The sequence below is a fragment of the Chrysochloris asiatica genome, unplaced genomic scaffold (genome assembly GCF_000296735.1).
Source record: "Chrysochloris asiatica unplaced genomic scaffold, ChrAsi1.0 scaffold00004, whole genome shotgun sequence".
Taxonomy (NCBI): Eukaryota; Metazoa; Chordata; class Mammalia; order Afrosoricida; family Chrysochloridae; genus Chrysochloris; species Chrysochloris asiatica.
In genome coordinates this window covers 33555091-33571582 of record NW_006408522.1, presented here as the reverse complement: position 1 = coordinate 33571582, position 16492 = coordinate 33555091, and the positions used below count along the sequence as shown (strand labels likewise).

Genomic DNA, 16492 nt, shown 5'->3' with positions numbered 1-16492 from the left:
TGAAAAGTGTAAGCTCCTTACAAGAAATAACTGTGCGTACCTATCCTATGTTGGGTAGTATCCTATAATACTAGTTTTTCCTTGAGAGATTATTTCTTGTCAAAACTTGTTTATATTTTGTACAGCTTTCTTATAGTATAACTTCCATAAAATAAAGATTATCCATGTTAAAAAGGCATTTTTTAAAGCTGGGTCAAGTATACATAGATGCAACCACTACCCCAATCAACTTTCACAACATTTCTACCATTCCAAAAGTTACTGCATACCCTCTTCCAGTAAATGCCCACCACCATTTCAGGCAACAGCGAAAGAAAGCAGAGTGGAGAGACAGGAAGAAATTCCGTTCCCTGTGACACTGCTGAGCTGCTGGAACAAGCACATATAATGTGATTTTTGGTTTCTCAGCACCCACTGACCTTAGTATCATAGCAGTGGACGGTGTGATCACTGGAGCCAGTGTACAGGGCAGCATGCTTCCCAGATGTCTGAGTAACCAGGAGGCAGTTCACTTTGGAGGTATGGCCATCAAAAACACCTAGGCATTTTCGATTCTAAAGTCAAATACAGATCAGGTTCTGGCTTTTAAAATATAGAAGGGCAAAGGAATGCATTTCCTCAAGAAAATAATGGTAGCAAGATTATTCACCACTGTGTCTTCCATGCCAAGAATGGTGTGTTGCACACAAAAGGTGTTTAGTAACTATTTGTTCTCTGAATGACCATCAAATAGTCACAAGGGCTGAGGTAACTGCACCTAAGTTAGCACAGCCATACCAGACATCATTTTAGGCATTTCACTATAAGATCAATTGGATTTCAATGCCTATGGCAAGGCTCTTCAACATATGGACCAAGGACTAGCCAATCCCAACAGAAGATTATTACTTAGATGAGTTTCTGTATAGATCAATGGCATATAAGAATGATTTATAATATTCAAAGTCACGGCAGGTGCCTTCACAGATTCTAATGGTCCTATTGTGGTTTCCTAAGGGACCTAACTGCTACCTCTGTACACATTCTGAGATCTATTTAGAATACATATATACATATTTCTTGCAATTTAAAGTTAAAGCTGAGCTCTCAAATTTTAGTTTTACACATACTTCAAGGTACCATTGCTTCTTTCCTTTAGTCATCCCTGTTGTCCTCACATTATTAGGCTAAAAGAAACGACACTCAACAAGTTTCTTTTTTTCTTTAGCCTATCACCTAACTGTGACTTCACTGATTTCAGCAATTTCAAATGAATGCTTTCATAGCATCTGTTCAGACAAAATAGTATTCCTAAAGTTTCTTGGCTATAATTGTTAATAAACAGGATTAGTTTGACATGAACCAAATTCAAAACTTAAAAGTTGTTTCTATGAAAATTGGGAGTATTGAACATCAGATTACACTAACTCCGGGGTAGTGAAAGAACGTTGATTTCCTTAGTAACTTAGATTTTACAGTTGATCAACTGTGATAAAAAATGTCTCCTCTAATTAACAAATGGAGTCCTGGTGTGGTGCTGTGGGCTAATACGTCAGAGTGCTAAGTCGTTTGAACTGCAAGGTCGGTGGTTCAAGCTCACCGGCTGTTCCTTGGAAACCCTATACAGGGTGGCTATGGGTCGGAATCGACTCAATGGCACTTAACAGCAACAATGTTGTTAGTTGCCATGAAGCTGATTCCTACAAGGGCTGTGACCTTCTGAAGCACTTTACCAGACCTTATTTTGAGACACCTCTGGGTGGTTTGAAACATCAACCTCTCATTGGTTCAGTACTTAAATCACTGTGCCACCAGGGACTCCTTTCTCCTCTGATACCTCTCTAATATTCATTCTATCTTCTATTCTGTAGTAACCATGAGACTAGCCTCATCATCAACTCTATGGATGAGACCTGTCTAGTCCACGCCTACTACTGCATCCCGTCCCTCTTGCCCTAGGTGACTGGCTTACAGAGTAAAGCACAGGACTCATTTGGTAGTGGGCTCCAGTCAATGATCCTGTGAGCACGAGGGGAACTAACTATAGGCAAGGTACTATCAGAGAAGGCAAGAGTAGAGAGACAGAAAGAAATCAAGTCTCCAGTAACAATGCTGGACTGCTGAACCATCTATATTTAAAGTGCGCCTAAAGCTCATCTCTACCTGGACAATCAATGCTGTTGCATGCCCTTGGGTTGAGTCTGACTCACAGTGACTCTCTAGGGCAGAGCAGAACTGCCCCATATGATTTTGTAGGTGGAAATCTTTATGGAAGTAGAATGCCAAGTCTTTTTCCCACTGCAGGAGCTACAGGGTTCTAATTGCTAACCTTTCAGTTAGCAGCCAAGTGTTTTTTTAACCATGGCACCACCAGAGTGCTTTAAAACACCCCTTTTATTATTTAAGAGAGTCTTTGGATAGTAGAGTTAATGTGCTCAGCTGCTAACCAAACGAAAAGTTAGAGGTATGAGTTCACCCAAAGACAGCTTTGGAAAATGGCCTGGCAATCCGCTTCCCCAAACTCAGCTACTGAAACCTACAGAAGACAGCTCTGTCCTCACACACAGGGTGGCCACGAGCCACATTCCACTCAACAGCAACTGTTTATTTTTAAAACTGCTTAAGAGACTACATGATGGATTTTCTAACTTGCAACCCAAATTATTCAAACTGATATAGCAACTTACCACCAAATTATAAACTCGGACAGTCTTATCTGCTGAACAGGTATACAGTAAGTTCCCAAATATTTGTATTGCATTTACTGCAGCTTGGTGCCCCTCAAAGCTCCCTTCTGTGGGTTCATCATCATCTCCTGGCTCTGAAGATATTTCTAGAAATCAAAAATATATTTCACAGACATGGTTGCTAGACCTTGTAAAAAAAAATATTCAAAAACCAAAACCATTAAACAATATAGTTGTCCCTGGATTAAACCAAAAGACTTCCTAAAGGCTACTTCCCTAGAAAAACATCACACTGTTTCATTAATGATCTTCATTGTGAAGTTCCATAAAAAGACAGGGAAGGAAAATTTTTCATTTAGGAAAAACACAGTGAGTTCTAAGTGATATTTGGAAAGTACCCAGTATTTCTTTACACACAGTCTCTACCCTGCTACCAGTTATTTCTTTGAACAAGACACTCTCTTTAGGCAGTTCCTTCTCAAAGAAAACACTGCTGGAGCCAATGACACATTAATAGTAATTCCTTGAAAAGATAGAGAGCCTTGGGAGCGGGGGAGTAAGAAGCAAAAAAGGCAAGAGTTGAGAGAGATCTTAACTGCTGGTCAAAGCAATCTTCTTGACCCTGTTTCCTATTTAAGTAGATTTCAACCCTAGCTTTGATCTCAGAAGTCTTTGTTTTCTAAAGTGCATTTAAATAAAAAGGAATTACCTGAAGAGTTTTTTGATCTTTTTATGGAGGAGATCACAGTCTGAGTTTCAGCCACACTAAAAAAACAACAAAAATCTTCTTAGCATCTGTGTGAGCAGGAGTTAAGTTTTCTGACTCATAATCATTTTTCTAAACAGGCAAAGTAGAAGTGAGATAAGAGATCATTTTTTCCACCTGAAATTTCTATATGAAGTAGAAATAGAGTTTTATTTTCTCCTTTACAATATTTACAACACAGTAGAATGAGAAAATAGGAGAGTTGGTCTCCATTGCCAGAGTTTTCTGTCTTCATAACACCTATAATGTTTTGTATGTATTTTTTAATAAATTTGATTTTTTTTTAAATTCTTGATTCATAACAAAAGTCTTATTTTAAAAAAACACACAAAACAGACAGACAGATGTTTGGGCAAAGCCATTCTGATCAGACCAACATCCTTACCTTACAGGGACGTCATCCTTACAGCGAGGGCCAATCTCACTGGTAGAGCTAACTTCGTCGCAACCAGAACGAGCAGCTTCTGGTGGGTTTTGCTCTGTGGAGTTCCCGAGATCCTTTTTAGATGGGCTGTCTGGTTTCTCTTCTTCAGATTCTGAAGAATTAATGGTTACAACTTCTTGCTGTGGATTAGGAATCTCCAGGACTTCCAGAGACGAGTCACTGTCTGGCTCCTCTCTGACACTCTCTTGTTCCTGACCAGGTCTGCCATCTTCCCAGGTGGATGTTGTTACTTTGCCCCCTTTAGTTAACTTTCCAGTCCTTGCTTTCCTTACAGGTTTGGCAGTAAACACATCCTGTTCGGTGTCACTGTTCTCAGGAACATGGGCCGCCCGTAGAGTTTTCTTCTTCCTTAGTTTTTTCTTTTTCTTGTTTCCCCTACTTTCAACTGATGTCAGGGTGGATTCTGCCTGTTGCTCAGGCTGGTCAGCTGCAGAGTGGAGCTCCCTTTCCAAAGGGGTTTCTGAAGTAAAGGATAATCTTGGGAAAGAACTGGTACAGGTTTCCGAACCACTGTTGCCTTTGGCTGGCTCTTCTCCTTCTTGATGTATGTTAGGAAGAGCAGTTGGTTGGGTAGAGGGAGAATATTCTTTGTGTCTGATATTTCCTTGCTCCATAGAACGCTTCAGTTCTTCACTAGCCTCACGGAAACTCTCTGTGAGCTCTGATAAAGACAATGTTGCAGTGATGACTGGGTAAACTGGAGTACTGTCACTGCTCTCTCCTGAGTTGAGAAGAGAAAAATTATTGCATCTTTCTTTGTGTCCGTTACTTATCACTGATTAAATCATACCAAATAATGCCGTTTCCATGGTAAGTTAACCAAAACAAGACTGTGAAGGTTGTCATTGAACCCTCAAATTCCCATAATCTACACACACTTCTATTACAGAATGTGCAAATTTTACCTTGCACAACTAATACATGTCTTATTGCCTACAAGTCTCTGTCGACAGGAATGGTTTCTTCTGATTTTTTTTTTTTTTCCATTCTTGCTTTAAATGTTCACACATTAAGCATCACTATGTTTTACTCTTAGTAAACACTTAGCTATCTACTTAACTGAAGCACTTTCACCTTTGTTTCTTCGTTGTTTTCATTATACATTTTACCTACTTAGCTCTATACCAGTAGTTTCATAGTCAGCTAAAAGTATGTTTCCTTTGACTTAGTTGTTTTATGTCTTAGGATTTAAATTGCTGAAATAATCACAGACACACTCAAAGATCTAAAAGAAACTAAATATTAAAAGAGATTTTTATATAACTTATTTATATATAAGTTATTATGCAACTACTCAAATATTACTCAACTAACAAAATTTTTTAAATGTCTTAGATAAAGTATTTTAATGACACAGGAAAGTAACATGATACATTAAGAAAAAAATAATCAGGTTAAAATAGACCATGATTTTTTACTTATATAAAGTTTGTAAACACACAAGATTTAAAATTCAAATAAGATATAACATTTTTATAATTTCCCAATTATTTACAATGAACATGACAACTTTTATAATTAGAAAGAAGAATCAAATAAAAACTGTTTTTGAAAGTTAGCTCAATAAGTCACTACAATGCACACCAGTGCTGGTAGCACCATAGTGTAAGTACTGAACTACTAATAGGCCAACAGGTCAAACCCACGAGTGACTCCACACAAGGAAGACTAGACTCTCTACGCTGTAAAGATTTACAATCTCAGAAACCACATACAGGGTTGCAATGAGTTGGCATCAACTCAATGGAGTGAGCTTTTTAGTTTATTCACATAAAACTTAAATTTCATTGTGAAAGACAATATGCATTTGAGGATATGAGATGAGGAGTTCTACAGGGTGTGACGCTGCGGGTTAATGTGCTGGACTGCAAGGTTGGTTTGAACCAGAAGGTTAGCAGTTCAAGTTCACCAGGGTCACTATGAGTCAGAAGCAATTTCATGGCACCTAACAACAATAACAATAAGTATTGCAACAGGGTTGCTGGTAGCGGCCATTGAGTCGCCCCCGACTCCAGGCAATCCATGTACAACAGAAGGAAATGGTGCCCCATCCTGAACTATCCCCATGAGCGATTGTGGATTAAACTGCTGTGATCCGTAGGATTTCCATTGGCTGCTTTTCAGAAGTAGATCACACCAGACCTCTCCCCCTGGTCTGTCTTAGTCCGGAAGTTCCACCAAAACCAATTCCGCATCACTGCAACACTGACAGAGGGATGGTGGCTGTGCATGAGGTACTCGGACGTCCTACCTAGAAAGCAAGAGTCTGCAACTAAACCACCCCTGCCCCTGCAACACAGTACACACAGTACTAGTACCAAATCTAGAGTCATTCTTCAGACCTGCTGTTTTCCTCAAGAAATCACACAATACCAGTTTGTGTGCTTACCTTTTCACCTAGTTTTTAATATAGCAATACTGTGGTTATGCAAACTTCCAACAGGATTTTAAATAGCTTCAAAGTTATTCTCAAATGCTAACCAGTATTGTTTTATGAAAGGAAAAACCCTATTTCTCAAGACCATCCAAGTTCCTATTAGATGAATCCAAACCTCAGAGTCCCCTGCTTTCCCTCATGGTCACCTACTTCTCAGGTTTGCATTTGGTAGTTAAGTGCTGAGAATTTATTTTGCTGTCTCACAAAAGCCAAATAAATTCTACATCAATCCCAATACTCAGAACTTTTCGGTTGCTAACAGAAAGTCAGCTAAATTACCCTATGCTAGAAGAAATTGGGGGGAAATTACTGAAATGTTTTCAAATAATCCCCTTGTATGATGAAAATTTCAATAAAAATTTGTAATAAATTGAGTTTTTATTTATTTATTTCACATGAAGTGACTTTACGCCACAGATACAACATAACGGCCTTAGTAGCACCACAGGATAAGAAAGCTTACATACTATTAGTCGGAGGTAATTCCTTGGACAGAGTACCAGCAGAGTCTTGTGGCACAGTGTTCACATTCTCCACATGTTCAGGAGACATGGGCTCTTGTTTAATCTGAACTGATGAATCTGGAGCTGGGACACTGCCATGGACTTGGAAAGTAACAGATGTGGATGATGGAGACACATGGGAAGATGGAGGGTCCAAAAAAACGGGGAAGAAGGGAGTAGGTAGCATCGTGGCATCAGCAGATGTTTGCGATTTGTTCCTTTGTTCTTGTGAAAGGCTACAGGGAACCTGGTCTGGATGCTCAGGTTCGTATGTTTCTAGAATGGGAAGCATACATACAAAAGAAAAAGTGTTATCTGTAAAGTCACTCATTTCTAAGCCAATTTGTATTTTTAAAGGAGATTTCAAATGAATAAATGTATTAATATAGTCCTTCATAATTCTTCAAAGAAGACTGTATAGAATCTATAAAAACCACCAAGATTATAGACAGAACAAGCATTAATATTCCTTTTTTTCTTTAGCTTTTTAAGTGGCTTATCCAAAATCATATAGGTACTAATATGAGATTCAAGATTTGAATCCCTATCTTTTCATTCCTACTCCAATATACTTGCTCTGTTTAACAATATTCAGTCCCCATTGGTTAGCATTTTAGGGATTATCTAGCCCACAGGACTATGACTGTGGGATTTCTACAGAGCGATGAGAAAATACTGGCCTTTCCATGACTACTTTCCAATGCCCACTAGATTGAATAATAAAATAACAAGCTCAATCCATACGAATCTCTCTGAATACCTTGTAATCCCTGTAGAATCTGTATTCTATGGGTCCTCAGTGCACTCATCTCCATAGTTATCTAAAAATAGAGTATTTGTTAAGTATTTTGAAATCCAGCTTCAGAGAAGATGCATTTTTTAGTAAATATTCTTCCGACTGTTACCTGTTGCTTGAGCATAAGTAGTCGCTGGACTTCAACATAAGCTGTTTGAAGTGCTGCACGAGCTTGCAAAAGGTTGTTATCCATGCACTGCAAAGATTTACTTAGTTCTTCCTCCCTTAAGGAAATATGCAGCAGCTGATCAACTTGAGAACGTTCTGTCAAAAGAAACCATAAAGTTTGGCTTAATAATAAGCAAAAGTTTTCCCTTTAATAATAAGAGTTCCACAGAAGATGAAACTGATACTTACTTAGGGTAAGTCATTATTTTCTCCCACAAAGGGTCTTTTACAATGACAAGTCAGAATTGGTAACAAGGTTTCTTACGGATTCAAGTGTCCCACACCACATGGTACCATCATGTTTTAATTGTCATCTTCCACCACTACCCCTCCATGTGAAATCTCTGTCTCAGGTATTCCAACTGTTTAGGTTTCATTTCCTATACCATTGTCTTCACTGAAGGCTTTTGCTTAGATTCGGCCCCAGACATGAACTGCTTACACTTCCCTCCCAATTCACATTTTTCCAGTTAAATTAAAATGGTTCTCTTTATTAGTAACTTTCTGAAAAAACTTAAATAAAGCTTCAAAATAGGACATTTAATGTACTTTTAATAATGTTCTATTATGTGTAAGCATTTATCACATTTGTTTCTCTTTCCTATTCAATATGCTAAGACCTCTCCCCTAAATTCCAGACCCACAAATTTAGCTAACAATTTGATATCTTTTCCAAGGTATCTCAAAGGTCCTTGAACTCAGAGTATCCAAAGGGGGCTTGTTATCTTCCTCTACTCTCATGGGATTTTCTAATTCTTTCCAGTTGCCTGAGGCAATATCCTGGATGTCTTCTTTGGCTCCTACCATTATCTATCACATCTAATCACTCAAGGTTCACCCGTCACTTCCTGCACCAGCTTTACACTGGAATTGGGTAAGAGTCCATGGAAAGCAAGAATCACAGAGTATATCAGTGAAGGAATCACTCTAAAAATTTCTCTCTTTAATTCACATTATATTAGCAGGCAAGATGCCGCAAACATGCAAAGTGAAAGAAATATTTATAAATGACCAACAGGGACAACATTTTTACTAAAAAGCCTATTCTCCTTCACCCAATGAGAATTTCTGGCATTATACTGACATCATATATTTCTTCCAAGCTATAACTAAGGAGTGCTGGTGGGTTAAACATTGGACAACTAACTTGAAAGATTGGCGGTTTGACCCCACCAGCTGCTTCTTAAGAGAAAAAGAAGGAATTAAAAAAATGGTCTGATACAATTTGATGAACTTTACCTACAGCTATGGAAGCAGTAGCTCAAAAGAGCGAACAAATTCTTACAGCAAGAATCATTCCCACCCCCTCGACACACAGAGTAGATAGGATGGGCAACTTGGACATTGGCTACCTGAATGGGGTTGGGGGAACCACAAAGGCAAGACGTGACTGGCTTACAAGCTTTCAAGAGGGAACCTAGAGCCAGGGGGCCTGGAGGAAGGCAGAATCTCCAGTGAGTAGTATCCAATCTGCCTAGGCGGAGCTGATGAAATGAAATGCAGATGGGTCTCTTGTGACACAATAGTGAATAATTGTTATCAGGACTGATTGTGAAGGTTGGAAATGTAAAGGTAGACGTTTTACAGCAAGGAAGGGAGGGAATAACTTTCCAGTCTAGGAGCGGAGGTCCCTAGGACCATCAATGGAGAAGAGCCGAGAGCTGAACCCTACCCAGAGAAGCAGTGATGCCTGAGATGGAGGCAGAGACGATGACGTGGAGTGAAGGAATAGCTGGGGACTTTAGATCCGGTGGGCGGGGGGGGGAGTGCAGGGGGCAGGCTTGCAGGGTATACCCTTTGGTTGGTTGATGGTGCATGGAGGGGATTGTAACCATGGCAATGACACGATATAAGATAGATTGAATGTAAAACTGTTAATGTTCTCCCATGTAAACTATCATAAAATTCACAATAAAACATAAAAAAAAATGGACAGTGCTTCTGTAAAGACCTACAGCCTCAGAAACGCTAAGAAGCAATTCTACTCTGTCCTATCGGAATAGAACTGACTCGACAGCAGTGGAATTTTTTTTTTTTTTAAAGCAATAACTAGATGTAATAAGATATCAAACTTACCTGCCTTTAAGGAAAACAATGATAATGTCAAGAAAATAATAAACAAACAGTGTTTGGTAATCACAAACTATGCTCTGTGTCAAACTGCAAAAATGCTGACTTGCTCTAAGAGCAACCTCTGCCAGAACACGCTGCACCATACCTTTTTTTCCTTTAATTTTCCTTCTTTTATTTTTTCTCTCAAGACTTGGGAGTTCAGGAGAAGATCCATCCTGAGGAGATTAAAAAAATGAATAATATTTATTATATAAAAGACTATTAGTAGGGAAGGAGCCCAGACAGCACAGTGGTTAAGTGCTTGGTTGCTATCAAAAGGTTGTTGGTCCAACCCACTAGCTGCTCCACAAGAAAAAGATGTAAGCAGTCTGCTTTCCTAAATATTTTTGCCTTGGAAACCCTAGGGGACAGTTCTACACTGTCCTATGAGGTCACTGTGAGTCAGAATCAACTTGACAACTGTGGGTTTCGATTTTCATTATGTAGTAGGGGAATGAATCAATTCTAAGACAGTTATACATATGGTCTTTCATTATTGCTATGATCTCTAACAGGAAAGCAGAAATACAAACATTAGTTGAAAGAATTTATCTGATTAAAAAAAAAAATAGAATTCATGACCAAGTATCCTAGAGGCAGTAAATGGGTTTAGGTGAGCCATTCCACTTTGGTGAAGCAAAGCATAAATAAAAGAATGAACTAAGCAGTAATATATACATCTGATTTCATCTTGGCATACTTTCAACTTTAAGCATCAGAAAGAAAATCTTTATAACAAAAAGTTAAACAAGCCCTAATATAAAAGTTTTGTCATTGGATTATCTCTAAACTTGAAGTGTAGTTCAAATTTTTCAACAGTGTCCACTCTACAGTGGCCAGCTCAAAAGAAGTGCTAGAATTTGAACATAGGTCTAAACCCCTTTTTTTGCCCTACTACATTGTCTTGGAGTCCTGGTGTGGCACTGTGGGTTAATGCGCCAGGCTGCAAGGTCAGCAGCTCTCCTCGGAAACCCTATACAGGGTCGCTAAGGATCGAAACCAGCTTGATAGCACGAACAACAACAACAGTGTCTTAGTATTATAGGAAACAGTCTATTTTCTCACATTGCCAGATTCTAGATAAGCAACTTATGCTTTCAGAGAAAGATCCTAAGAGGGTTAACCAACAAGAGACGGAGATGCCAAAAAAGCAGAATATTTCTATGACTGGGCTCATTTAAATGCACTCTAATGTACTAAAACCATCTTGTGCTAAGTCTAGCAATCTTGAGTCCATCATACATGCCCTACAAATGCAACACCAGAATGCCTTTCTTAAGTAGCAGTCCAGAATGCATCATGAAAACAGATAAAGTTACAGCTAAAGATGTGACTTACTCCCTGTGATATTAAAAAAACACTGGCTTGGAAACTAGTTTTAGAGATGACTTCATATTTTCCTAGTACTGTACATTCATATTAGATTACATCTAACTTAGTAGAATTAAAATTAAAGAATTAGTGAAAGAAACCAGTAGGATAAGAATATGAATTTAAGAACCAGAGCCTCACAATTCCTCTATGCCAGAGCTATGAATAGAGGGGAGAATCACAAACCCAAATACTCAAGAAAAATTGAACAGTTAAACCTTTTTGATAACAGACAAATCACTGTATTAGATGTTCTACAATAAGCTCAGGGAATCATACTCACTCCAGTGGCTCTTCGTTTCTTTCGAATACTCTGGCCGTCATTTTGTTCAGCACCAGAGGTGCAGCTACTGTCTGTGGCTGCATCCACCAGACTAGAGTTTGCAAGGGCTGAAGATGCATTTGACGAGACCATGTTTCCGTCTCCATTACTCTCTTGGACATTCTGATTCTCTGAAGGTGGTGTAGAACTCTCCTGGCTGCTCAGGTCTTTTGCCGAATGTATCAAAGGTATTGTAAAGTCAGAGGGTAATTGTGTACTATGTCGCCTTCGGGTAGCAACATTTTTGGCCATTTCACCAGTTCTTAGGGAAGCAGCCAGAGGTGAGATTTCCTGTTTAAAGCCCACAGTTACTTTCTGGCTCTGTGTAATCCTCATCGAGTTATCAGACAAAATGCTATGCTGAGAATCATTTTCTTTGCCTGTGTCTTCGTCACATAAGAAGCTATATACAGACGGAGCCCTGTCCAAGATCACGCTGCTCTCAGAAAGGCTTCGTTTCCTGGCCAAACCAGGGGGTGAGGGAATAGAAATACCTTCCCACTGGAATCCTTCTAGATTGGACAGATCAGACTCCCCATCCAAATCCAAGACCTCTTGCTCATTTTGAACCAGGGGCACCATTTCTATGCCAAACCTTAAGAAAGAAAAGGGAAAAACAGAAAGCATAAATAACTAAGCTATGGTCTGAGAACACTTAGGACTCAGATATGGTTGGAGTGGGTGGCATTTAACATGCCAGGCACTAAGCACTAAAATCACAAAAATGAGTAAGATGGTGCCTGTCCTTAAGGAGCTCACAGTCTACTATTAAAGAGACACAGGCATAAAATAATTATATTAGAAATAGTACAACAAATACTAAACTATAAGCTTAGGTTTTATTTACTATAAACCTCTAAACCAATAGCAATTTGCTGTTGTTAAGTGCCGTCAAATCAGTTCCAACTCATAGTAATCCTACTTAAGGTATCTGAGGAGTGCCTAGTGGTCTGAATCACTGACCTTGTGGTTAGCACTCCAGTACTTATCCTATAGTGTGTCACACTAGGACTATAAATACATAATTATAAAAGCAGCAAACAAACCAAAATAACAACAAAAAAACTTTTAAAATGCTAAGTAGTATGCTGAGAGTTCTCAACTAATACAAGTATAGAAAAGGGAAAAGGGGCAAAATAACCTAATTATTTCAAAAGAAATGTCCCCTAAGCCTGGAAGGCTGTATGTAATTAGAAGGCAGCAATTATGATTGCCATGCCAAGCAGCAAACCTATGCTGAGCGATGCTTTACCATTCAGAAATGCCTAGTACACGTCAATATAAGATGAGCAAAAACAGTACAATAGTGCTTAACATAAGACATTTTGAGATCATAAATATAGAGTACGTCAGAAGGGTAACTATCCTCAATTAAAGGCAATGAGAACAGTTACACTTTAAAGTGTACCATTCATTCTAAAACTGAACTCAAGAAACAGATACTGGTTTTTATACTTTTACATGGTGTCAGTTTCTAGTTTCTATAACCAAAGTCAAGGGTAAGTGAAAAAGAAGACCCTCATTCAGATGGATTGACACAGTGGCTGCAATCAATGAACTGAAATATACATAACAATTGTGAGGATGGCACAAGACTGAGCAGTATTTTCATTCTGTTGTACACAGAATGAAAATATGAGTTGGAACCAACTTGACAGCATAACCAAAGTAAGGGATTTCAGATTCTTTTCTGTGTCCCCATCTTATTTCTCAGAAATAGTTAAGCTTAATCTGAGTGCTCTTCTATGAAACATTTTATTATATTTGTCATAGGTTAACACTATATTTAATTATATATACCAGACTTCTACCATGTATATAATTTGTAAGCATTTAGTTAAATGTAACAATTAGAATTTGCTTGACTAAATCCAAAGGGTAGCTTTAGAGAGAGAGAAATAAAGGAAAACACAAAGAATAATCAAATAGATAATAAATGGATGGATAGATACTGAAAAGAAATACACACCTGGGTAAGCCTTTGCCCAATTCTTGCTTTTTCTTGGTCACTTGCTGAATGACCTGTTCCCAGTTGACATTTCTCCGAGATGCATTTAGAATCTGCCTGAGGGTCGGCTTGAGCCCAGATTCCTTCTCTGTCTCACTCTTTCGGTGACCACTAATGTTGCGAATGCGGCGAGCACTATTGAGGTTTGGCTCAGGAAGGTGTGCTCCAGTTTTGCTCTTCAAACTAATGTGCCGGGTTAGATCTCTCTGGAGAGAGGCGGGAAAGCCAAGCTTACTTAGTTCAGGTAGGAGTGAGGCTGGGGGCTGACCTATATCACTTTTTTGAAGCTCTGCATCCAAGCTAGTACTCTCAAAGCCTTCTGTTTCATAAGATACGTGAGGTTTAACAGGGTCAACAATCTGTGCATCTTCTACTAGAGAGGTTTTCAAGTCTAGCAATAAGCCAGCGTGGGGACTATCTACACATGTCATTTGTAACTCAGATTCTTTCTTGTGAACTGTGGAAATACATGGGGAACTGGACAGTTTTCTAGGTGTTTTCAGGATTTGGTCATTCCCCTCTTTCTCATCAACAGAATGAGTACTGCAGGATAAAACCTCTGTAGCTGCAGAATCCAGGGCTCCAATCTTTGTTCCACGCTTTTCAGTGTCAGATATCTCTCCATCGCTTTCATCTTCTAATGTGTGTACTTGAAACTCAATCTTCAAAGATCCTTTTTCAGACTCTTCTACATTTCTACTTGCTTTTGCATAGCTCCTGGTCCTTTTAGAAGTAGTAAGTGATGGCTTTGGCACTGATTCATGTGGCGTCTCTTTAGCTTTTTGTATTGTATTAGTTAAATTTTCACAGAGCTCCCTTTGAATGCCAAATATACTTTTATTCCCTTTAAAACCACTACGTAATTTGGATATGTAAGAACTATGATTATCTTCTAAAATGGGTCTATTCAAGGGACTTACGTGTTTGCCAGGAATAAAAGAATTAGTCTTGACATTTTTTGCAAGATTCTTTGGTTCTGGTTTTTGAGAAATTGATTTAGTGCCTGGAAGTGGAAGGTGTACGGATTTCAGTGTTGGCATCTTATTTGAGTTATGCTTTTGTTCTGGTTTTTCTGTAACGGGACAATCTCTTATCGCCTCATAGGAAGCTGTGCAGTCAGAAGTGGCTGTGTGAGGAAAAGATTCTGTATGTGTTTCATTTTGTGTTTTCAGCCTTGGGGAATTACTTGTTTCATCAGTTTGGGGTGCTTGTGTTCCTGTAGCCATCAAGTTAAAATCAAAGAAAGGCTTATCTGTCTTCTCTGACTTGCTACCAGTGAAGTCTTTCAACCCAGGTTGTGAATCCAGAGCCTTTTGGCAAGGGTAAGGAGTCCAGCGACGGAACTTTTCCTTTGCTACACTGCCATTCTTTCCACCCACCTTGGGAGCTATATCTGTTTGTTTAATGGTTGGGCTTTCCAGGTGCTCAAAATTGAAGTCAAATAAGCCTTCTGAAGAAAAGTTATCATTTGCAAATCCTTCAGGAGAAGGGTATGTAGCAACTGTACCAACTTTGTCATTTTCTTGCCGTAGACAATTATATCTCTCTTGGTTGTATTTGTTTGACTTATTGGATTTCTTGTTCCTTACTATAGCCATGTCTTCCATTTGACAGTTAGAATTTCTGTTTCTGCTTGGTTGAAATTTGTCTCCAGGGCCATTGTAATTCCAGCTATTTGTACCACGCACGCTGGATTTCCAGTTTCCGTTACTGCTAGTCATATGCCAACTGGAAAAGCCACCTGTTCCTTCAGAATGCCAACTGGAATTTCTTCCTGTACCATTATGATTCCAATCTACTGTGCCATTATTTGAACGCCAACCACCTCCAGAATTACTATGGTTGTGAAACCAAGTTGAGGAGCCTCCAACACCTTTATGCCACCCAGAACATCCTCTTTGTCCACCACTGTTCCTCGAAGAATGTGGAAAGCTGTTTTTTCTAGTATTATTAAAGCCATCTTTCTCCCATTTCCAGTCCCGCTGAGGAGGTGCACGATGGTGCCATACAGGCTGACTGTAATTCTCTCTGTCTTGGTAAGGGAATCGGTCTTCTCGTCTCCATTGGGGTCGTCTGTCTTCAGGGTTTATTTCTTGGCTGCTACTGGAAGCTTCATCTTGTCTGGAAGAAAATTAGGGTTTTTTTTAGCAAATGAAAGAATTTCTTATGCTTCCTTTAAAGCATAACCCACCAAATCCATCCCCCCCACCACACACACCTTTTCTCTTCCTTATTACACAGAATATATAACAAAGGCTATTTTTATTTCTAATAGTTGTTGTTGTTATGTGCCATCAAATTGGTTCTGGCTCACAGTGATCATGGACAAGGTTTCTGAAGAGCAGCTGGTGGGTTTGAACCAGTGACTTGCAGTTCAAACTGACTTTGCAGTTCAGTTCTTATCTTGCAGCACCACACCAGGACACTATTATTATTATTTCATATTTTTAAATCATGTACTTAAACTTGTATTTCTTAATTTAACTTAGAAATTAAACTGTTTTATTTCCCCTATCACTCCCAGAAATGTCTTTTAAATGACACATTTGTTCTACCTCCTCATTCCTGTTTTTTTGGTTCTGTTAAGATCTATCATCCAATTATTTTTACATTAGATAAAAGCTGTTCAATTCTATCTATAGGCTATGGTTAGTTACTGTAGTTAACACATTTTTATGTTCAGCTGCCCTTAATACTATGATTGTAACTTTTTTCTGAAAGACCCAGTGCTTAACCTATTTTACAGTCATCTTCACAGTGAACTCTTTATTGAGTACCCATTAAACTTAAAAGTGAGTCCTGGGGGCCGGCAACGTCGGGCGCATGGGGTCCCCAGCTGATCTCCTCCCTCCCTGCCTTCCTCGAATGGCGGCTGTTTATGCTGGACGTGTGGCCAGA

The 16492-nt window shown here is 39.0% G+C and overlaps 1 protein-coding gene across 4 annotated transcripts in view; it reads right to left on the bottom strand.

The window, feature by feature from the left end:
• The window catches only part of ZNF106 (zinc finger protein 106), a 43257-nt gene that overhangs the window by 10878 nt on the left and 15887 nt on the right, over positions 1-16492 (bottom strand). For 2 of the 4 annotated variants that reach the window (XM_006831732.1, XM_006831733.1), the window contains 10 exons: positions 13556-15715; positions 11548-12181; positions 10000-10069; positions 7723-7877; positions 7578-7638; positions 6782-7093; positions 3818-4598; positions 3376-3431; positions 2667-2812; positions 420-554 (listed from right to left, as the gene is read on the bottom strand). In XM_006831732.1, coding sequence (XP_006831795.1) covers positions 420-554; positions 2667-2812; positions 3376-3431; positions 3818-4598; positions 6782-7093; positions 7578-7638; positions 7723-7877; positions 10000-10069; positions 11548-12181; positions 13556-15715 — 4510 coding nt within the window. The remainder of the gene's footprint in view (positions 1-419; positions 555-2666; positions 2813-3375; positions 3432-3817; positions 4599-6781; positions 7094-7577; positions 7639-7722; positions 7878-9999; positions 10070-11547; positions 12182-13555; positions 15716-16492) is intronic. The other 2 variants (XM_006831734.1, XM_006831735.1) reach the window with 1 other exon arrangement.